This window comes from Dromaius novaehollandiae, chromosome W (genome assembly GCF_036370855.1).
Source record: "Dromaius novaehollandiae isolate bDroNov1 chromosome W, bDroNov1.hap1, whole genome shotgun sequence".
NCBI lineage: Eukaryota > Metazoa > Chordata > Aves > Casuariiformes > Dromaiidae > Dromaius > Dromaius novaehollandiae.
The window spans coordinates 22,409,680-22,433,407 of record NC_088130.1 but is presented as its reverse complement, the minus strand read 5'-3'; the positions used below and the strand labels follow the sequence as shown (position 1 = coordinate 22,433,407).

The 23,728-nt window shown below is 39.1% G+C and overlaps 1 protein-coding gene across 1 annotated transcript in view; it reads right to left on the bottom strand.

Moving 5' to 3' along the window:
- Positions 1 to 17,718, bottom strand: part of LOC135324501 (fibrillin-2-like) — a 180,029-nt gene extending 162,311 nt beyond the window's left edge. The window contains exons 1-5 of the mRNA XM_064501037.1: positions 16,788 to 17,718; positions 15,658 to 15,740; positions 11,796 to 11,894; positions 11,436 to 11,531; positions 8,807 to 8,902 (exon numbers count right to left, since the gene is read on the bottom strand). Coding sequence (XP_064357107.1) covers positions 8,807 to 8,902; positions 11,436 to 11,531; positions 11,796 to 11,894; positions 15,658 to 15,740; positions 16,788 to 17,014 — 601 coding nt within the window. The 5' untranslated portion in view covers positions 17,015 to 17,718. The remainder of the gene's footprint in view (positions 1 to 8,806; positions 8,903 to 11,435; positions 11,532 to 11,795; positions 11,895 to 15,657; positions 15,741 to 16,787) is intronic.
- Positions 17,719 to 23,728: the final 6,010 nt, after the last annotated feature.

Genomic DNA, 23,728 nt, shown 5'->3' with positions numbered 1-23,728 from the left:
GGTAGGCAGTGGTTACTTCTGAAAAATTTTGTTCATAAGTCATTTCATTCAGAACTAAGGAGATCCACAGCAATATGCTTTCTTAAATATCTGAGTTCTCTGCAAAACGCAGGCAGGAACTCCTTCCTGGCTCACAGCACATCCTTTTAAAAGGTACAGCTCCTCTACTGTTATCTTCCCTTGAAGGCTCATAATCAATTTAAGCATCCCTCCTCTCATTCCTAGTAACTTTAGCTCTTATTTAAGGGACTGTGCTCACATTACATCTGGGAGAACTGTGAGTTCAGACTCACTGAGTCTGCTACCATTTTTGATCCACAACGGCATAACCAGCTTTGGTCTTTTGCATTCAGAGACAACATGCATTAAACTCACTATGAGAATTATAATGCAACTTAAAAGTATATGCTAAATATTAACGGCATTAGGGGACAAAGTGACTTTGTCTGCTGTACCCATTGCTCCAGATACTTATCTAACAGATTGCTGACTGTGATCAAAAGTATTAGTGATAATATAACCAGAGGAGAAGGGAGTAGGGAGAGGGAAGAAATACCAGCTATCAAAGTTTGATGTCACCAAAGAAAGGAAAAGAGGGAAGCAGGAGGAAGATACTGGGCTTATGCTACTTTCTTAATCATTACTGCTAACACTATGTTCAGCATTGCCCACCTCTTTTTTTAAAACTGCAAAACGTTCAATCTTCTGCATAGCCAAAAGAGAGAAATTTTCAGCTACCTGCCAACAAGAAATAAAGACATACTCTGTAGACATCTTATGGGGATTTTACTGCTTTAGGCAGCTATTTGTCAACTTGTGAAATGGGAGAGAAGGAAATAAAATTGGAGATAAAAATGGATGGCTAAACCAGGTGATATAACACTAGAAACTTTTCATGTATGCATTTATCTTCAGGATTGAACCTGCAGAATGAAAACAAGTTTTCTGAACAGGGATTGTACTTAATTGCATGTATTCTAAAGCTCTGAGGATACCTTTAGTCCCAAACAAATAATTAAAGTAACTAGCAGGTTCTTATAACACAGACAGTCTGACCTATTTCCTTGATTCAGATACCTATCTTTCTGCTCTTCCAGGCATGGGGACAACTTCAAAAGATATATATAATTGTCATGTTTCTGTCAGAAAATGTTTTAACCTCTCATTACCACAAGTGTTTGTAATGTATTCTCTATTACTCTCTCCAAAGGAAATTAGAGGGTTTTGTTGTTGTTGTTTTTAATTTTTCTCTTAAATTGAAGCTTTTTTATAACACAACCATTGTGGCATTTTGCTTACAATCAACCTTCGATTCTGTGTGGGAAAAGCTGACAAACATGTTTTTTAAAATTTAGAAAATGAGGTAGGAAAACTTAGTTAAAAATCAGAAATTGATGGAAAACTTGCATTTTTGTTGCGCTTTAAACCACCTTTAACTTATGTTTATAGTTGACTAGATTTCAAGTTGACAGTGTAACTCTGTGTTTATCTTAGCAGTGACCAACACCTCCTGTGACCTGCACAGACTTCTGTAGTCATGCTATGCCAGTGAACTAATATTCTTTTCTTTAATCAACAGATCCCCAGCGACAGCTTCACAGATTTGCAGAAACTCAACATCACATGTTCCACTTCCCAGTGCTTAAAAGCAGACTGAAAATGAATGAAAATCATGTTCAGCAGGTAAATATTCCACTTATTGTGCACTGAAATGCACTGTACTTCCAAACAAACAAACAAAACACCAGGACATCAAAATTTATTATGGCCCTGTGGCAAGAAGGAAAGAGCAATGCTGGTTGATATTTGGCTTGGATGGATAATGTGACGGCAGTGTTCAGCAAAAATTAAAAAAAAACTTTTCCTATTGACTTACTTTTCTTCCTGCCTTCTCATAAAATGTCATATATTTTCAGTTATCCTTACTCTTGAAGTACGCAAATCTTCACAGTCTTACACTACCTAAATAAAGCGAGAAGGATGACCCCCTAGTTAAAACATCAGACTGAGACTCAGGAAATTTGGGTGACTGCTAAGTCTGCAGAAGCTTTCCTGCTCAGCCTTCAACAAGCAACAATCTTGCTGTGCCTCAGCCTTTCAGGGGCCAGGGAAAAGAGAGTAATAATACTTCCTTTGTCTAGTTAGCTCTTCAGAGCAGGGACCCACATGCACATACACCCCCCCGCACACACTCATCCAATCCCACATAACAAACCTCTACTACAGTGTTCTATTTCTTTATTTTCTGTTTTACCTCACCTACTGTACATCTTAACACTTATCATGAATATGCTTTTTGCTTCTCCTAGCTCTTTCTCTTTTCCACTGATTAACTTCTCCATCCTCTTATAGTCTTGAAGAAAATCTTTTTTTTTCTTTTCTCCTCTATTGAACTTAGACATAGGATCACTGATATTTTGCCTGTAAGGGGAGGGTCAGATGAAGGCAACTGATCTTGAATGTAAGGTGATGCCGCGTGTATATTTTTCTACGCCACATAATGAACCTCTATTTCAGTTACGTCCTCTGCCCCTCACCTTGTCATGTCAGGATTCTCTCCACATTCACTATCCTCTACAACATCCTGTTCCTCCAGCCACAGGGCCCCTCCACTTACTCTGTCGGGGTCTCTCCTAGGAACGTTTAAATTGCACAGGCCGAGTTCCTGCAGGCACTGCAGAGCAGGCACAAGAAATACTGCCTTGTACAGAGAAGGGTCACTACTGAGTAGTTAACTGCACCTGCAGAGATTCTTACCTATCAACCCAGCGAGAACCCATAGAGAGGCAGTTACCCCGACCACTGATTTTCTTCATCTATTATGAGGTAGAGGCGCTCAGCTCCTTTGATAGACAGAAATGCCAAAATTCTGACAGCCCAGAGAAAACATCCAAACTCTTTTACTGGGAATACCGACAAAAATGTTGGGGCAAGATAGATTAACAGCTGTTTTCCTGAGAACAGCCTAAAAGCTCCCCCCTTTCAAAAATTCTTGCCTTTTACTCAACTATTGTATTTCTATTTCTTCCTCTTTTCTTACCTGCCCAAACTTGTACATTAGTCTTTTCCCTTCTTCTAAAGGATGCTCCTCCCGAACTCTGCATGCATTTCTACTCAGTCCAAACCCTTTGCTTCCCACCATATTATAAGCGAGCCCACCAAATGCTCTGGCATAGAGCAAGCAGCACTGTTCCTCCTCCTCCTACATGGGATGAAGGCAAATTTAAAATAGTGGTAGGATTCTCCTTACCCCCTGCTTCTTCCTCCCTTTAACCCATGATAAAGAGTGAAGCAAACACCTTTGCTTTTCCCCACAAACTCTGTTCCTGCTACATAGCTCTACAGATCATCAGTTAAAAAAGAAAAACGACAGGCCGTGTGCAGAAATACAAACATAATTTGCTCATACAGACAGTCTTGAGAAAGTCAAAGGAACAGGTCATGTTAGAAAAGACTACCTTTACACACAGGTAGAGGATGAGGGCTCTTTACAATCAATCTTTTTCTTTTTTTTAACAATTATTTTTTAGTGCATAAGAGGGAAACATTTCAGCATTTAAATTTTCCTTCTTTTAAACAAAATAGACAAAATCAAATGCTTGCATCTTGTGTGTTTACAAATCAAAGATGAGAAGCTGACCACAAGACCAGGTTTTGATAAGAAATATAAGAGGTCTTTTTTATATTTTTATATATATATAAAAAAATATATATTCTTTATATATTCTATAAATTCTATATATATATATAAAAAACAAAAAGTAAGGCAAGCATTCCAAAACAGGTTCTGCTTTCTTGTTAAAGCAGCAGCAAGTCTCAAGTTAAATACTGTAATCATGCCAGTCATTAGTTACTGCTCAGCCTCCTGTCTCCAGCCCGGAAATTAGTCTGCTAGGAGCCCAGATAGCTGAACAAGCAGTCACGTTTTATCATATAACTGAGTCTGGGAGGCCAATCTGAAGGAAAGCTACATATGTTCTATATTAGGGAGAAAATACCTAATTTAAAAGAACTTAATTTACAGAACAATAAAAAGTATGCATTTAAAACACAGCAATGTAAAAAAACAAAACAAAACAAAACAAAATCTCTTATAACTGTTATGTGGCTTGCAAGGGAAGTTCATGTAACCTTTAACTATAAAATTTTAGTTAAAAAGTTATGAGCCGTTGCTAAACTCACTTTAAAATTGAACTATAGAGGCCCTTTTTACTGTCAAGTATAATGAGGCATCTATTGCTATCCATAGATGAAGAAATCAATGCCTTTTGCATCTTGTTGTAAAACAATCTTACTAGGCTAAAAGTGTAAATTACAAACTACTATTGAACAGAACAGGCTTTTAAGTTTTTTAGTTTGTTTGTTTGTTTTTACAGATTTTTCATGTACTTCAGCTCATGTAAAGCATATAAAATTAACATTCCCAATCATTATAAAAGAAATGTTTTACAAAGATATATATGAACTCATAACTTTTTTTTTCTTGAATATTTATGGCTTGCCATTTATATTTGGAAAGATATAGAAAACATTCAAGCTGGCAGTCACCTCCATAAAAAGGCAGTAAGCAAATTGAAGCAACAGAGACTAGCCATAAGGAAAATAAAGTGAAGCCTTATAAATTCTTGTAATCTGATGGGTTAGAATCTGTCTACTGAGCAATTTCCACAACAAAAAAACCTGGGACTTAGGGATCTGTAAAAAACAGAGAAGCTGCTTATTTGTTTTGAAAATATTTTCGTTAGTGGAGAAGTTAATCCCTCACTACTAGATTATCATATTGTAGCACCAATGTCCCAATGAGGTACACTTTTTCCATTTAACCTGACAAGCACACTATTTAATATGCATGCATTATTCAAAATAAATCATAAAACCTTACCCACAATTGGCTTCTTCATTATTTTAAAAATGTCTAATGAGCTAAAACCACACATGAACAATTTGCCACTGTACATTACCAATTCATGTCATGATGTTTTATTGCAGAGCAGGCAAGAATTATGACCATGTAACTGAAGCTGTATAAGGATCACAAAGCCAGAACTTTACTGACCTCATACATCCTTCTTCATTCATTTGATACAGCTTTATTATCCTGATATCAGGATCAAGCTGAGAGAGTCTATACAACATGTAGCATAAAAGACTAGGCAAAACTTTACTTAGTTCCGTCCACTGATGTAAGAGCAGCTGTATTTCTGTGATGGTAACAGAAGCAAATCTGGCCTACTACCTCCATTTTCAAGAACTGAACTTGAGACTTCTAATTAAAATAATTCAATTTCCAAATAATCATATAATGTAACTTAAATCTCATATTACTATAAGACTTTATACATCACGTTTCTGTAAACTAAGTCTAAGACTTTCAAAGAGTACTAAGAAATATGGATGTCAAAATACAGGTGTTCAAATCCGTTATGTGGTTTGAATTCTCCTGCCTGAAGTTTCACAATGAATTGCAAGAAAGACTGCAATGCTGTAACACAGCACAAATGCAGCTGCAGTACCCACAAGTACTAGAATCTTTTAAAGAAAGAGAAATATTTCAAGTATAACCATCCTTACTAAAAACTCTGAACCACCATCACAGCCAGAGTCTGTCTCCATCTGAACTAAGGTTCAAGCTGTAAAGCAGCCTAACACTATCCAACCCCTTCAGAATCCTCTAAAAATCCATCCTAGATACACAGACCTGGTGGTGTTATATTTCAGTTAGAAGGCAGATACACATTTTACCAAGAAGACAGAGATTTCTCAAAACAGCTGCAAATATTACTGAAGTTCTTAACAGACTGATATTTCTTACTTTCCACACTAACCAAAACATACCAGAATTGACCCCTGAGTTCAGCTTACAAGAAGGTACTACAAAGGATAGGCTGGATGATATAACAACAATAACTAACCTAATAGTCATGAATAGAAATTTAAATCTGGCTTTAAGAATGAAAGCAACAAGCAATTAGAGACAAAGAATCAAATTCATCTTTTACATTTCTCTGTTGCTTGTGACATCTAGTGGGTATGCAAAACAAGCCTGAAATAGCAAATAGGAATTCCTGCTTTCCCAGGGGTTGGTTAACTTACTTAGTTCCTTCATCACCATGGAAATCTGTTTCCATTTTCACAGTCAACAAATGTCTAAAATGGTGCAAGATACTTTCACAATTTGTATGTTATTTTGAACACTGTCTCTGAGCTGAATTTGAAACACAGAAATTACATGGGATTCACTTCAGAAGCCATTTCTAAACACATAAGGACAAGAAAGTGTTTGGGAGCAGCCACCATGGGATTACCAACAGCAAATCATGCCTTGTCCACAGCACAAGTCACCTCAGGATAGAAAGCAGCGAGGTTAACAAGGAGAGAGCAGTGGATGTCAAATACCTTGACTTTAACAAGGCTTTTGACACAGTCTCACATAGAGAGACTGTGATTGGTGAAATATGGGCTGGATAAGTGAACAATAAGGTGGGTGGAAAATCGGCTAGACTGCTGGGCTCAAAGAGTCGTGAGCAGCGGTGCGAAGTCCAGCTAGTGCAGTCCCTCAGAGATTAAGACCAGTGCCAATGACTGTTTGTCTTCATTAACAATCTGGATGATGGGACAGAGTGCACTCTCAGCAAGAGGACACCAAATTGGGGGTAGCAGTCAATACACTGGAAGGCAGGGCTGCTATTCAGAGGAACCGAGGTAAGTTACAGAAATGGGCTGACAGGACCCTCATAAGGTTTAACAAAAGCAAATGCAAAGTCTTGCATCTGGAATGGGATAACCCCATGCAACAATATAGGCTGGGAGCCTACCACCTAGGAAGCAGTTCTGCAGGAAAGGATTACGGTGGTCTTCAGAGACAACAAGCTGAACACAACTCAGCAGTGCGCCCTGGCAGCAAAGGCAGCCAACTGCACCCTGAACTGAATCGGAAGAGTGCAGGCAGCAGGTCCAGAGAAATAATCCTTCCTCTCCAATTGGCACTTTCAAGACTACATCTTGAGTACAGTGTCCAGTTTTGGACTCCCCGGTCAAAAAAAAGACATGGACATACTGAAATAAGTCTAGGGGAGGGCCACCGGGCTGGTCAGGGGACTAGAGCAGTTGACCTATGAGAAGCTGACGGAACTGGGTTTGTCTGGCCTTAAGAAGAGGTGACCTTTTTGCTCTCTACAACTATGGAAAATGGAGACAGATTCTTCTTGGAGGTTCACAACAACAGGACAAGAGACAACAGACACAAGTTTGAACATGCAAGATTCTGATTAGATATCAGGGAAAAAGTTTTACTGTGAGGGTGGTCAAATGCTGGAACACGTTGCCCAGGGAGGTTGTGGAATCTCCATCCGTGGAGTGGTTCAAGACTCAACTGCAGACGGCCCTGAGCAACCTGATCTGACTAGACCTGCTTTGAGCAGGGGTTGGACTAGATGGTCTCTGGAGGTCCCTTCCTAAATTATTCTATGATTCTAACAAGTCTCTCTCTGCTCTGAGTGGATATCTTTTCTACCGCTGATGTGAATAAGAATGTGATGTTAGATGAGGATCCTACATTTTCTATCTTCTATTAATGTAAATGAGCCACATTTTCTAAATTTTGACAATCTTTTGAATATTTTAATGCAGTAAGATAACAATATATTCTTGTATTCTGCATTTCACACCCCTGTCACTCAGTTCTTCAGAATCCCTTTTGATGAGAATTCATACTTGCAAACATGCCAAGCTGGAGAGAGACAAAGAGCACTATTTCTGCTAAACTCTTCAGAATCAGCTTTGATTATGGTTGACAGCTTCACATTAAAGGAGGTACAATTCTTATTATTGTTTTGAAAAGCAAACCATAGTATATCCATTCATTAAAAATCCATTCTAATTAGACAGTAATTTGGGTTATATTTGTTTGTCTGATGCACATAGAATATATTCTGTAATTATATCTAAAGTTAACCAGTTCCACATTACTATTTTTCTGAAGTCTTCTTGGTTTCAAACTATGAACAGTGTTCCCATTTATTAGAAAGCAACAAGCAAAAACATTTTTTGAGAGTGAAATCAGATTTATTCTAAATGATTACATACGGACTTAGTACCTTAAATATTGGTATGCTAGCCACATATCACTATCAAAAAAAAAAAATTGTTTAGAATCATTAAAACTGGCCCTGTCAGTATCTCTATGCCCATAATAAAGGCGGCTGACAGATTTCTCAATACAATTTTAAAATCATATACTACCTTAGCCCCCAGTTCATAAAAGCAGTTTAAGTTAGGCCATGTTTAAGATTTTTTCATTAATAGGAACGGTTTTAGGAACTGATCTCAGATATTATGGTAATTGGGTTCCCCCTCCCCCCCTTACCTCCTCCCCCTATGATACAATTAACCAGAACAAATAACTTCTCAAGATTCTCCTGAGGAAGCAGCATTATGTGAAAAAACAATTCTTCATTTAGTTACACTTATGCAATTCTGGCACAATTGGTAATTTTGCCCTAACATTATTTCACATAGCTGAGAGCAAAATGTAGCTCATTTTTACACACATTACCTATCATACGAACAGAATACACAGCCTAAATTAGTTCAAGTTCCTATCAACTGTGACATCTCTTTACTTGTCAATCTGAACCATTGCTGCCAGGCTCCAAAGGAAGACACTATCTAAAATTTTAAATAATAAATGGCTTGCTGGAAGCTTACTGGCCCAGCTGGAAAATACACTACACAAAATACCTATGTGGAATACGCACTATTGTACCATATACCTATTTATAATTTCCTTTCTTTATATTTCTCTTACCTCTTTCACACTGAGGACCGGTAAATCCGTAGACACATGCACAGCGATTAGGTCCAATACACCGTCCTCCATTCTGGCAGCCATTTTCACAGACAGCTGGAGGGCGGGGTGGGGGGGGAGAAGGAATTAATGACATTTCAAAGATTCCCACATGTGGTATTCACAAATCAATTTTTTTCCTCAACTGCTCTAACTCTTTCTGGACCTTAAGACTAAACTGATCTCCTTATCCAGCACCAATACCCATCAGCAATAGAAATGATTCTTCAGGTCAAATTCCAGTAGCATTTGCACCTGTTTAAAAATACACTTAAGTTAAGCATCTGCTAAGAGGCTTTGGTGTATATGATGAATGAAACAGCTGCTTGCAATAAAGATTAGACAGTTGTATGCCACTGCTCACAATCATAAGCACTTGTACTATCACTGAAGTCAGCAAATATAAACTCAAGTATTTCGTGCCTGGCATACATTAATTTATGTCAAAGCTACTCAGTCACAACAGCGTCAAACCATTCAAGAAGGGAGAATGAAAATGGCATAAGGTACAGGAATTCCCTTACAAACAACAGGCAGGAAGACACAATTCAGCTCTCAGAATAGATACTGCTGGTCAGAAGAAAGGGTGCTTAGAGCAAGGGAAAAGAATCACCAGTTTAACATATCTTTAAGGACCTTCAAGAACCATCGTTCCTAAAAGATACCAACCAAAACTAAAACTACTTTTTTCTTGGTAAAAATGCACAATATATACACATGGAAGAATATCCTTGTCTCTTATGGTTCTGTGCACCAACACACACTATTTATCAGTGGTGTGAATTAAGCACGAAGTCTCCTTCCAAACCACTGAAATCTTCTGAATTTATATACTATTAACAGGATTCCTACTTTCCTTGCAAAATTGAGATGATATTGCAGGCATGTAGCTATTTCTTTAAGCAAAATTTCACTTTTTATTTCAAAAAGTACTTTCACGGAGCCTCCAGGAAAGACAGAGGAAGACATTTCATCAGCTACTTCGAAAAATATCATTAAAAGTTCTTTAATCAATTCTATCTATTTTCGGGCTCTTTGCTTCCAGGATACATAACTTTGTTCAGAATTAGCACACATTCCAAATCAACATGTTTCACCTAAAAGATGGTTCCACTGTCTTTAAGTGGGCCTGAACAACAGCAAAGAGAGATTTTGGTCTAAAAGTTTCTAGGCCTTCCTGCTCAGGTCTCCTCAGATTAAAGATGGGGTTTATAAAGTATTTGAGTACCCAGTGTGAAAGAAACTCAGGAATCTAGAGACAGCAAATCTTTCAACCTGGAAAAAAATGCACACATGCCTCCACAAAGGGCAATGGGAAACATAAAAATGTACTGTTATCTGGAAACACAATAAAGCTTCACTTCTTATCAAGAACTATAAGACTGAACTACTTTTTTCCAAGAATGCAAGTCTTATATATGAAAAATGAAAATACTTCTGTGCATGCGTTACATTACTGAATTAATGCACAGTGACACTTAAATTTTTTAAAGCATTAGCAACAGTAGATTTAACAAAAGAATACATTTTAGTAAAATCAATAAAAATATATTTACATTTTTTCAGATGTTCAAATCCATACTGTGTCTAGAAGTAAAACTCTCAATCTTACTTGAAATTTTAACTATCCTATACACTGAGACCAATCACCACAGTTTGAGCAGATTTTCAGGATCACTTTAGAGTCAATGTTTAAAGATTCAAACCTCTGTTCATTTATTCACTGGAAGTATGCCCTGGCTGAGAACATTCCGGTTTTGACCTTACACTTTAAAATGAGCAGGAAGAGGCTAGCAACACTTAAAAGTAAATCTGATTGTCACTGGAGCCACATTTTAGGATTACAATTATTACTTAAAATTTCAGAGAATTTCATCCAGACAGCAATAAAGCCCAAACAAGACTGCTCTCTCTCCAATGTCTGTGAAAATGACTCAGACGAAAGGATGTTCTACACAGTCTATTCCGTAGGTGCTCTTTGTGTGCTAATTAGTAATCAGCTGCCCTCAGAATACACTAGGTCTTTGAGTCTTTCTTCATCTCCATAACTTTTAGTCATTGTTATTGGTCACTAAATTTGCATACCTTGTCAACACTGTCCTGTGATAGGCAGAGCTGTGCAAATAACTGACTTCTTAGCTTGCTTGCCATACCAAAAAAGCATCCAAAAGCTTGAACTGAACCGCATTTTTTTCTTCATTCAAATAGAAAACAAAAACATGCTATGAGCTAGTCGTTAGGCTGCTCTTCTGACATGAAAAAGCTATTCCGCAAAGCAAATGAAAAATTACTGAGCTTCTGGGAAAAAACAGAGTGGGATGTATACTGCCATTGCCCCCAAAGGATTTTTCCAGCCAAAGTTATTTGGTGAATTCAATCCCTAACTTGAATTTTGAAGAATCCAAATGCACTTTTTACATGAACTGACTTTCAGCTAAACACAGTGCCCCAAAATAGCACTAAATCTCTCTCATTTTATTATGTTTCTGCATATTAGCTTTTTTACCTTTCTACCCTATCTAAAATAACAAAGCTAACTTGCAGGATTTACACATTTATTAACTTGACATGCAACAAGGAAGTTACTTACGCTGTCCACAGTAAGTTCCAATGTAGCCCTTCTGGCACTGACACTGATCATCTGAGCAAGTACCACCATTCATGCACCTGATACTGCACTGCTGCACTATGGTGGAACCCAGAGAGACAGATACACGTGTTAAAGTGTTAATAACATACCAGGAAACAAATAGGGATAAAAACCATACATAAGTTATTACCATACATATTTATATTTAAACACGCTTATTTCCTTATAGATTACATATATGTATGCAATAATGACAAGTTATTTTTGAAGGTTTTTACATAGTAGTTATTTTTAAGTGGCAACGTAAGGAAAGTTACTTAAAAAGAAATCTCCCATGAAAATGAACATAGTAAGCCTTACTAGATTTTGATCCGCAAGTAGGTGATATTTGTCCACTTGCACAAGTGCACATGTTAGGCCGGGAACAAAATCCGTCACCACAGCTATTTCTACAAATCGCTGAGGAAGAACACATTTAAAAACACAGTGATTAACAATGACCTTAATCATAATTTACAGGAAAAAAATACCAAAACACGTTAACAGCTTCTCTTTGAAAAAAAGAATATACAACTCAAAACAAAACAATTCTCAGTTCACCGAGCCATCTAATAGATACATGCAGAAGTATTAAGTTAGGTAAAGGAAACCAATTGTACCAAAGTTCAGTTATCTGTGATACATTTAAGGACAAACAGAATACGGCCTATTCAAATGGTGGTCTGACCACTAAAAACAGATAATCAACTTCATTCCTGATTAGAAACGTCAGCTATTAAACAGGCAATGTAAAAGCATTAAAATTACAGATTTTAGACCACAAGACCCGTAGAAAAAATTAGCAAAAATATGAGTTTTGAATGCATATAAACAGCATGGCTCATAAATCCCAGTTTACAGCATAGCCTTTTTTTAATTGCTATTTTAGAAGCATTTTAAGGTCTCTTTTTTGTAAGATTATCCATCTTTTACATAAAGCTTTCTTGTGTTAAGTCAATGTCCAAATGCAGGGTTTGCCAGATTTTGTGTAGTTTCCCTAAAAACGGTTGTCTGTACTCAAATATTTCCACGTTATAATTTAGATGCTAATTTTATCAAGTTCTCAGGGAAGCCTCTCTACACTGTGTAACGTGTGCACAATGTGCCTGCCGTTTTGCTACCCCTCTGATGCATCAGTCGCACCTTCCCTACCTGCTCACCTGCCAAGGGAGTTCCATTGCACAAAGCAACTACAGGACCAGGAAAGAGTTAAGGGCTAAATCCAGATTTTGAATGAGATCCAAATGAACACGTCTAAGTAATCTGGTGGATTAGCAAACACACAGAAAGAGAGCCTGAGAACATTAAGAGCCAGTACAGCACAGGGGAGTCTTTAAGGTATGCATCTTGCAGGAGACACCTTGAAAAGCAAACGGGCAAGCAAGAAGCACAGTTCCTTTGTAAATAACTCTGGAGTTTTGAGAGAATTAAATAATCTTGAAGCACATCTCAAGTTCTGGGGGGGGGGGTCACAAGAGGAACAAATTCCTCCTGTAGAAAAGTTGCCAAGAAAATGCTGAGTGCCTAAAATATTTGTCCATGTACATTAAACAAGCAGAGACAACACCATTCCCATAATGCCTGCACCCCACTTCTGATTTAGTAAAACATAAGTAAATGAGATCCACTTCTCACAGGGAAACAACCATTCTATTGCTCCATTACAGAAGTTTAAATATGCTTCCTGAAAAATTTACATGCTCCCTTTTACCCTTTTCTCACCAAACCAGAAGCTCTGTATCGACGATGAACATGATAAAACTAGACAAAATTTTGTAAACTTGTGTCCTCCCTGAAACTGAGTGTCACATTTTCTTTACCAAAGAGAAGCAGACAAACCTGTGTTAGCGGTCCACTGACATCACTCTTCTGGGAATTCTAATGGGCATCAAAAAGATGCAATGTGGATCACCTACATTTGTCATTAAATTTCTCTACAACTACGTCCTAAACGTGAAGGCAAGAGAGGTGAAAGTTTGCGTGGCTTCACTATTTAGCTGGAATTAGAGACATAACACTGACTGATGTGAAATGCTTTTTCCATTAGTTGACTTAAAAGCGAGAAGCTGGAATCTGATTTAGAGCACTAGACAAGCACAAGGAATCAGTGGTTTTTTCCCTAAATCACTATTCAGACCATCTTAAGATTGCTCAATCTCCTGATTTATGCAAGGTCTACATTAGACACTTTTGTCAGTTTATTATCTGTTGGGGCATAACTCTTTATCAACGGAAAGTCCTACAACAGATGTACACTTAAAACATGCTTCCTTCAATACAATTTACTTTGTTTAAGGAAAAAGTAAATCCAGACAGACCTTGGTTTTTTACATAACTGATTACTTTTAATCATAAACATCTCACAGACCACCTGCAATCATTATCACCTTATCAACTGAAAACACTGTGAAGTCAGAATAGCTCCCTGTTGACTTACTACTAGTTCTTAGACCTCACTCCACAAAATACTACTTCAAAATCACCAGTTACAATCTGTACTAATTAAAATCAACTCATCTCCACTAAGAAGTTTCCTAACTTGTCCCTCCCCCTGCGCAGGAGGCTTTATCTAGTGAAATGGCTCTAGCTAGAGGAACCATCATCACAAAAAAAAGTTTCACATGAGTGTAGAATTTCATGCTCTTAAACCTTCACCAGAAACACAAATTCAAAAGTGCCTAAGCCAATCTCACTGCTGGCCTGGCCAAATTACTCACCCTTCAAGCAGTTTAGAGAACCACTATTAAACTCCACTGTGTCAAAAGGGAGCTAGATGGTGTCCTTTGGGCATACAAACTAATAGCAAGTCAAAGGTTATTCTGGATGAGAAGCAACCTGAGCCCAAGATCTTTAATAAGCATTATGAGACACTATTTAAAGATGATAAATAGGATTTTCAAAAGTACCTAAATCACTCTCTCTCCCTGATTTCAGTCAAGTTAGATATCCGCTGAATTTGAAAATCCCATTACATGCTAATGGCATATTTAGGCAACATAAATCCATTTAAAAACTCAGCTTTACATTAAAGTCAGTCAATATGTAAAAGATGTTAAATACCAAGTTGAACATTCTGAGGATTTCCTACTAGTCCACAGTAGGTCTGATATTGCCATTTTCCTCACTCCAAATTACATAGCTAAACTTTGCATGGAAATACTAAGGTCAATCTTAGATGAAAATCAGTGATACCTAACACAGTTAAAAGGAATATTAGCAAGACTTATTTTGCCATGTAAAAGGAAGAGATAAAAACAGGCCAATAAGCACCTTTAGGTTAAATAAATCTTGTTTTTTCTCCCGTTCCTTCCCTAGTTTAGTCCTGGACGTCAGTAATACTCCATCAAACAAACTGCAAAGAACTTAACTGCTTACGCGAAGGGCAACATAACCTAGAATCTAAATTCCCAAATTGAACATACTTACTAGAAAACAAATGAGGAGATGGTAAGATAAATAGGTACAGTTTTGCACTAAAATTCAAAGAATATAAAAAGCATGCATCTGATAACAGCTTTTATCTAACAGGCAGAAACTCTTACTTAATTTTCTATTTCCTTTCTAGGTAGACAAAGTTTCCTAAGCAGGGTATTCAGTAGATTTCCCTTTCTTGCCAAGCCATGTCAACAGCCAGATCTGTCAGCACAGTATTTATTATGACCAGGCAGTAATCAACAATCTACATGCTTTATACCTATTAAAATACAACTAAAAATGACAGGCAAGATAATAAGCACCCCAGATGTAGAAAAGTTTTCCATTTGATTGTAGTTCCAAGCCTACCACAGAAGTTTTATGAAACTTCAGATCTCATTTGCTTTATATGAGGATGTTTTAGCTTTTTTTCCTGTTATTGGTGTTGATTATTTGATTTATGGAAGGTTTTTTATTCCCCCCCCCCCTTTTTAACTAAATGGAAACATGCCTCTTGTGAACACACCGAACAAAATACAACAATTTGCCAATCTTTCAATTACAGGAAATGTGGCCCAGTAAATCTATCACTTTTTTCTTTCTTTTCTTTTTTTTTTAAAAAAATAACATAAGCCAAAAGACTGAACTGGCCAAATTAATTACAAGATGAATTCTCTTTTCTCATCCTAAACAGAGCAGGAACTCAAAGAAGAATATTTACTTTTATTATAACGCCCAGGGCAGTAAAAACTTAAAGTCAGACACTTACGAACAATACACTGATTTCCTCCAGGGAGCGTTTTCCATCCAGGGCAACAGTACGAATGGAATCTAGAGCCACACACATTTGGCCTGTCACACAGACACATGAATAAATACGTATACAAAAACATAAATCAATGTAAACAGAATCCAAAGTTTTAAGTAGACACAAGGGAAGAAATCTACTGGCCACATGAAACAAACAAAAATGGTATTGCAAAGATGCCTAAAAAAACTCTCCTCCCCAAAGGAACAAAATCTTCCTCTACTATAAGAAGTTCTAAGCCCTTTTATTTTATATTAGTTCAAATGTTTAGTATAACGAGGGGAGGCAGAATAGGCAACAATAGGCCACATTCATCCCTGGTGGAACTAATGAAGATTCACAAGGGTTGAGTTTGGCTCCACATTCATATATAGTCTTAAAAGTCTTACTATAAAAATTAGCTTTATGCTGCTGTGACACAGGACAAGAGGGATGACTGGCCATAGAGATGAATAAACTAACTTAAATCACCCAGAACTCGCCAAACCATTAGGAAAACAAGTTTTCTGCATAGTTTCTCAGCACAAAACAATTCAGCACAACACTTAAAATGCAAAGTAAAGTCTACATCAAACTCTTCATATTCTAATATCCTCGAATAAGAAACTGATGTGCAGTATTTGTTATTTGCAATTTATGCCCATACTCTGCTATATGCAAACAAATGACTGCTTTTACTATAGTCACACTATCTATAAGACTGTGTTTCATAGCTGCGGACAAAACATAGAATTTAACCGATTACATTTCCTTCATCATAAACTGCCTGAAAAGACAACATATACACAAGACAAAACTGAAAACCACGGGTACAGTTTTGGGGTGGAGACGTTACGTGGTTGCACGAAAGTTGCTGCCAAGAGATTGCATGGCTGGGGAGCGCACTCGGCGGAGGTGCCCAGGATGGGTGCCTGGGGACCGCCAGCCTGGAAGGGCTGCGTGGAAGTAGCCGTGGGCAGAGTTAACGTGGTTTAAAGCTGACTGGGAATGGCACAGAGGGTGCTACGGCCGGCGGCGGTGCCTCCGCGGAGCGCGCCGGGAGGCGGCTGCGGGCTGCGTGGGGGTGTGAGCGCAGCGCGGTGCGTTCCTACCCCCGGAGCACATCCTGCTGTCCTCGCCGGCGGACGCGGCCGGCGGCGGCGGGGCTGCCTGCCCCTTCCTCCCGGTACTCCGCGGCAGGGTAGATGCCGCCCGCTCCTCCCGCAGGGCGGACCTGCTGCTGCTGCTTTTGTTGCCCGGCTGCTCCCTGCGCCCAGAGCGCTACGCAGCCCAGCCATAGGAAATAGGGCTGCACGCAAAGCCACCGCCGTCTCCCCATCCTGCAGCTGGCCAGATGGAAAACGGAGGACGAGGAGGGGGAGGTGGACGGGGAGAAGGGAAAAGGGCTGCCACTCCTGCACCGCCTTCTGCAAGCAACGCTCAGCGGCCGGGGGCTGGGGGCGGCCGTCCCTCTGCTCCGCTCCCTCTTCTTGGGAAGGCTTCAGCAGACGAAACTCTTTCTTCTCTCTTCCCCAGCCGGCCCTGCCGCGAAAGCCTTCAGCAGGACACGGTGATACCAACAGCGGGGTCCACGTTGCATCCCCCCCTCCTCTCTCGCCAAAGAGGGGAGAAAAAAAGAAAAGAAAAGTTGGTCTGGGATTTTCTCCCCCTTCCGAAAAAGGAAATCCAACAGGACCACGTTGAATTTCCCGATAAAAAATAAAATAAGAATAAAATAATTACTAATTAACAATAACTAAGGCCAAAAAACGAAACGTGCCGAGATAGACTAAGAGGAGAGCAAAAATTCCTGCCAAGTACGAGGCGGCGGTTTTACAGCTGGCTCGCCGTGCGGGAGAAGCGAGCAGGCGGAGGTGGGCCGGTGCCTCCTGGCCGGTGCCGCGGCCGCCCCGGGAGTCGGGGGGAGGGGGCGAAGGACGCGAGGCGGCGCCGCCGCCGCTTCTGTCACCGCGGGGCCGCGCCGAGCCGAGCCGAGCCGGGCGCAGCGGAGCGGGCGCCGCTGCCGCCGCACACGTGGGGCGGGAGGAGGGGGCGGTGGAGGCGAGGCGAGGCGAGGCGAGGCGAGGCGCGCGGGCGGGCGGCTGCCGGGGGAGACGGCGGCGGCGGGCCGGGGGGCGCGGAGCACACGCAGGTAGAGCTGGCCCCAGGGGGAGGGCGGCCCTTTCCTGCCCGCTCTCGCCGCGCTTTGGAGCCGTGCAATGACCGACAGGAAAGACCCGCCTTTTCAGCCCGCCTGCCCCATGCCGCCCCTCCCGCGAAAGGCGCACGGAGGCAGCTGGGGTTCAGAAGAAAAGGCCGGGAGCGAGGCCCGGCCGGCGGGCTGCCGCCCCGCGGAGGCAGCCTGGCCCGCGCCGAGGGTGAGGGGCGGCGGGGCCCCGCGGCCGCCCTTGCTGGGGCTCGGGGCAGGCAGGAGGGACGCGGGTCCTCACTGCGGACCCACACGCCAACGCCAAGCTGGGGCGCGTAAAGCAGAAAGTCAGTGCTGTTTGGGGGGGGGGGGGGGGTTGGTTTGCGTTTTTTTTTCTTTAATCATTTCACCCCCTGCACTGATATTTATCAGCACAGTGGCCACTTTCTTCAAAACACCTAGGTAACACCAAGAGCTCAGAATTTGAACTGTAGTTGGTTGCAGCCCGCTAACCAGGTTGTTTTAAACAGTTCATACCCTTAAAAGTTTTGCTTGTTTTTGTTTTGCCTTTTCTCTCTGACTATACATATCTTAAGAATCAATGAAAAAAAAAAGTAAAGTAGTTTGGCTAATTTCATCCTTACTTTTTTGGCTCCAATTCAATCCAATGCATTTACCTGGATGTGAGGAATAATTAGGTACTGGTACCAAAGCAAAACGAAAGCAATGAAGACACCTCAGTAACTGAAAGTCCCAGAGTGCTCTCTGCAGTCATTCTGATAACACCGTGGAACTACAATCTGTTTGCATCATCTAAGAAGATTTATCACTTTGAATTACAACCGTACTGTTGAGCATCTCACTGTACTGTGGCAACCATGAGACTTTTTTTTCAAGTAGCTTAAAAAAATTAAAAAAAAAATTTTAAAGCTTTGCATGCATATTATCTGGCACTTCTAATTTTGGAATGAGAAGCAAGAGCCAAGTTTTATCATCTCTGTAATAAACCCCACTAGCTAAGAGGTCAGGAAACCATTCTCTTATTTAATTCACTGTCCTACTTTGATGGTCCAGTGGCCCTAGCAGAGGCTCTCTTTAGATATCTCTATTCCAACTGATCAGAATTTGATTTTGTTTAAATTTGGAAGGATGAACAAAAGCAAGACTGGACATGAGGATCTCAATCTTTAAACATAAAACCCTGAGAAATTAAGGGAACTCTATAATGAAGGAACTATTTAACGAAGACAACTGGATTGAAGAGTTCAGGAAACTCATGAATATCTGTGAGGTCTGGCATTTCTTCAGATCAGAAGCCATAAAAGCTGTTGTGAACAAGATGCTCCTAACAGAGATAGGGAGAGGCAGAAGGATTCCGAGCATATTTGGATGAATAACTATCTCAACAAGAACACAATGAATAAGCAGACAGCCTACAAAGAATAAAAAAAGAAAGGACTGATCAGAGATAAGCTTAGGGCCTTAGGTATCAGGAAGCACAGAAATTAAAGAATTCCCACAAGTTAAACAGAGCCTTGAAAAGGAAACCAACACACACACAAAAGACCTTTAGCAAAAAAATGAGGAGAGAACAATGGAGGAAAAAATTTGAACCAGTTACGCAGTACGGATGAGTTAGCAATTAGGGAAAAAATAAGTACGGTCCAAAGTTAGGGTATTTTAGTTTGTAGTATGAAACTGAAGATATTGAGCAGAGGAATAAAGGCAGCTGGTCAGTAGGATTGAAGGTATCAAAACAGAAACTACCACAATTGAGGTGCAAATGAGACTCAAAGACCTGCGTGCAGTCAAACCAGAGGAGGACTAGATGACACCTTTCTCAAAATTTGAGAGGAACTAGCACATGGAACTACACAATATTCAATTGCAAGGAGTCTTAATAATTCTGGTAAGGTTGTGATATAAAAGGACCATGTAAATATAGGTAGAAATCAAATACTTACCAAGAGAGCTGTTTTCATCAGAAAGGAAAGCATTAATATTTTTTATAAATGCAAGACACTAATGAGACAGCATCTGAAACAGTGCTTATGCTCTGATCATCCATGTTAGAATAAGATGTATTAAAATTGGAACAGTTGCAGATAAAGGGCATTAGTAGTCAAGGGAAGAGAACTACTGGTGAAAGAGTTTGGCTTCTTTAACTAGCAGCAGTTCTCAAGAAAAAAAAGGATTAGCAAGGGAAAATAAATATTACAAGTATAGATTAGTGCTACAATTAAAATAGTTTCTTGGATAAGACAGGGATACAGCTCTTCATTAGAAACAGCAGAATGTAAAACTGAAAGTACTTCTAAGATGAAATTGGATTACTTTAGAAAAGTTCTCATAGCGTGTGTTTGCCAAGTGTTAATAAGGGTTTGATTTTGATGATCCCAGAACTTTCCACCCATCCTACATCCCAGCTAAGAAAGAAAAGCTGCTTTCATGGAGGCTTTCATGGAAGCTTCTTTCTTTCATTCTTTCATAATATATTGACACTGTAACTGATACAGAAAGATGAATGATATCTAACTTGCTCTAGCTGAAGTTCTACTTCAAGTCTCACCAATTCTGATAAAAATAGTTCCTAATGTTATATTTAGTGTAACATGTAAGTGTACATTTACATACAGAAAATATTCCCAGAGAAAAATTATTATTTTAATGCTGATTATTTTAGAATCCACATTTTTCCCATGTAGTTGGCTTTTTTTCTTCTCAAAGAAGGGCGGGAGTTATTTTTAAGTGAGGGCACTCCTACTATTTTGGTATTTGGAAACAAAGTAAAAATGTGGATTGTCACACTTCACTTTGCTAAAACAGGATCCAAGTAAACTAGACTCCTTGGCTGTACAATCATTTCTTTCAGTCTTAAAAGTAGATGTCTCTCAATGGCCACATTTGATTTGTCAGTTAAAAACATTCTCTCCTGTTCATCCCCCTGAATCATTAAAAGCAAACAATGACAAATGCCTAAATAGATCGGTACAAGTACTAAAATTACAGTGATAGACTGTAAGGATTAAGGAAACAAATTTTGCTTCTACGTGCTGCTAACCAAACTACTGTGATGTTATTTTCACAGAGCTGAATTAATGTAGATTGGCCATATCCTACAGAAAAGTTTCTCTTAAATCAACGAAGGAAAGACTACAGCATTGGGCCCATCTTTTTGTCCAAGACCGTATATTGGAAGTGTAAGTCATATAAATTACAATACATATTTCACATGAAAGAATTTACTTCACTAACAGGATTTTTCAACAGGATAAAAAATACAGCATCTTTTTGCATGGGTAAGACATTACAGTAAAAGTGATATAACAAGCTCTGTATATTATAGCAGCTAAGGGCCGGACACTAGTTTTAGGACCTTAGCATGTGGTATGGTACAGTCACCAGCCTACAGATCTAAGCACTTCGGTATGTGAAGGTGCAGGATTGGTTCAGCCTGTACTTCCACATGGATATACTGGTAGCAACTGACAGATCTGAGTGCCTGGCCGTATCACACACAATTGGAGGCATTCATTTTTAGGCATCATAAGCAATCATTCCTACTTCCTCCAAGGAAAAAGTGCTCAAATTACTCTTTCAAGATGGTCTGTTTTTGTTCTAGATAAAAAATTGGTTCAAATGATAAAAATTGGATGGAAGGGACCAGCATCAACTAAGAAATTCAAGTCATTCAAGAACATGCAAGTATTTTGCTTTTTCTTCCTCCTTTTCTAATTACATCTCAAGTTCCACCTACATAACTGACTTGATGTGTAAAACAGATTCCTTGCATGTGAAACAAATTAATCTTTTCAATAGTATTTCAGTATACCTTATTTTGACGGAAGTGCAAATATTCTTACCTTACTTCTTACCACTGGTGTTTTGGACTATTCTAACCAAACATTTTTTAAACATGGCAGAGCACATTGAGAAATAGGAAAACACTGGAAAACAGTAAATCGTAAAATCATAAACATGATGAGCGGAATGCCTGTGAAATATTCTTTCCTCTTTCTGTTGGTCTGTGTCCACTTTTAAATAAAGCAAATTATGAAATATCTATTGATTCTCAATAAATTCTAGGCTCCCAGGTTCTACAACACACTGAAAATGTTTCATAGTGGTACTCAAATTCTGGAAGAACTAAGACACCTAAGTATACAAGACAGGCCTTTGGACTACTATTTGTATGCTGTTGACTCACAAACACTGCTCATTTCTGATGACGTGTTTTTTCCCCCCCCTCCCCTCACCAATCAGTCTAACATATCATTCTGCCTTTATGACATTTCCCTGTGAACATTTAGTTGTCATATTAAAATAAACATTGCCAAAATAGAGTACTGAGTTTTTGAAATTGTTCTGCGCAGACTGTCCTCCTCTTTTTCAATGGAAAAAGCCCAAAACAAAACAAAAAGCTTCTTGTAAACTTTCTGTTCTCACTTCTGTGACCATATCATCTTTGACTTAGCTCCCTCTCTCCCTTCAGAATCTCATATTCAAGCTGTAGTATCTACAAAGATAAAACTGATTCTGCAGGTATAATTTCACATCTACATTATTGCAATCTCATTCTTTCTGGCCTTACTTTACATACATCTGTTCAAAACACTACTGACATTATCTCTAACTACAGAAGCCTTCCATTTGACTCCTTTCAGCTGTTCCCTCTTCCCCACCACATCCAATGTGTGCTATTTATCCCTCTCACCTTTCTCAAATTTTGTTCTTCTGCAATGGTCTTGTAAGACTCAAATAAAAATTATAAAAATAGAAAGAGGAAAGAATGTATTGGCAGAAGACAAGTAAAGAAACAGAAGTTGAGAAAAGAACTGAAAACTATGAAGCAAACAAACATGAAAATAAGGGGAAGACAAGTCATTTTTTTCAGGCAGGAGCAAATCTTCAACTGGTGTCTTTCTTTGGTATCCTTACCATAGAAACAATTAAATGATTTCTGGAAAAGACCTTGAAGAGTCCTCTAATCAGTCCTCTCTGCTGTAAAGCAAAAAAACAAAACAAAACAAAAAAACCCAAAAAACCAAAAAAAACCCAACCAACTTGATCCATTTCATACAAATAGGCCATCTAGATCTAACCTGTGCTTCAGGTATGGGAAGTCCACAATGCTGTGGGCAATCTGTCCCAGTGTTCCGCTGCCTAACAACAACACAAAAAAACCACAAAAAATACCAGAAAAACACACTAACATTCAATCTGAATCTGACTTTCTATATTTTAACCTCCACCTCCCATCCCTTTGATTCGCTTTCTCTTTCCAGCATCTTTTTACATATTTGAAGATTATCCGTTTGTCTCTTTTTGGACTTCTCTAGACTAAACCAGTCCTTTCCTTTTTCCAGGCTTTTCTAGATCTTTACTCATTCTTGCTGTTCTTATCCTTCTCTTGGGCCTACCTCTTTAGTCAAGGGAAGTGCTTAAAGCTCACAGTTCTCTAGCTGAGACTGTGCCAAAGTTGATCACAAAGGAGGGAATCAATACATTTATCTTCCACTCTAAAACCTATACGGGGTGCTTGTCTTCCCTCTCACCCCCAAAACAGTACTGATGTTATTGCATCACTTTAGCTTATAGTATTCCATAATACTTAGATCATTTGCTATAAAACTGCTACCAAAAACCTGCATTTCCCTTTATTGAACTGTATTCTACTCACCCCCCTTTTTTTCTTTTTTTAAAAAGGCCACTTATCTAACTTATCAAACCATTTTGTATTCTAATCCTGTTCTTCAGGATAGTTGTACTCCCTCCAGGTTGGCATTAGTTTGCAAATGGAATACATTGTCTATCATCCACTCTTTAAAAAAAGATATAAATATATATATATATAGAAAAGTAGTGGGTTGAAGGCATCTGTCTGAAAACGCACACATATATTTC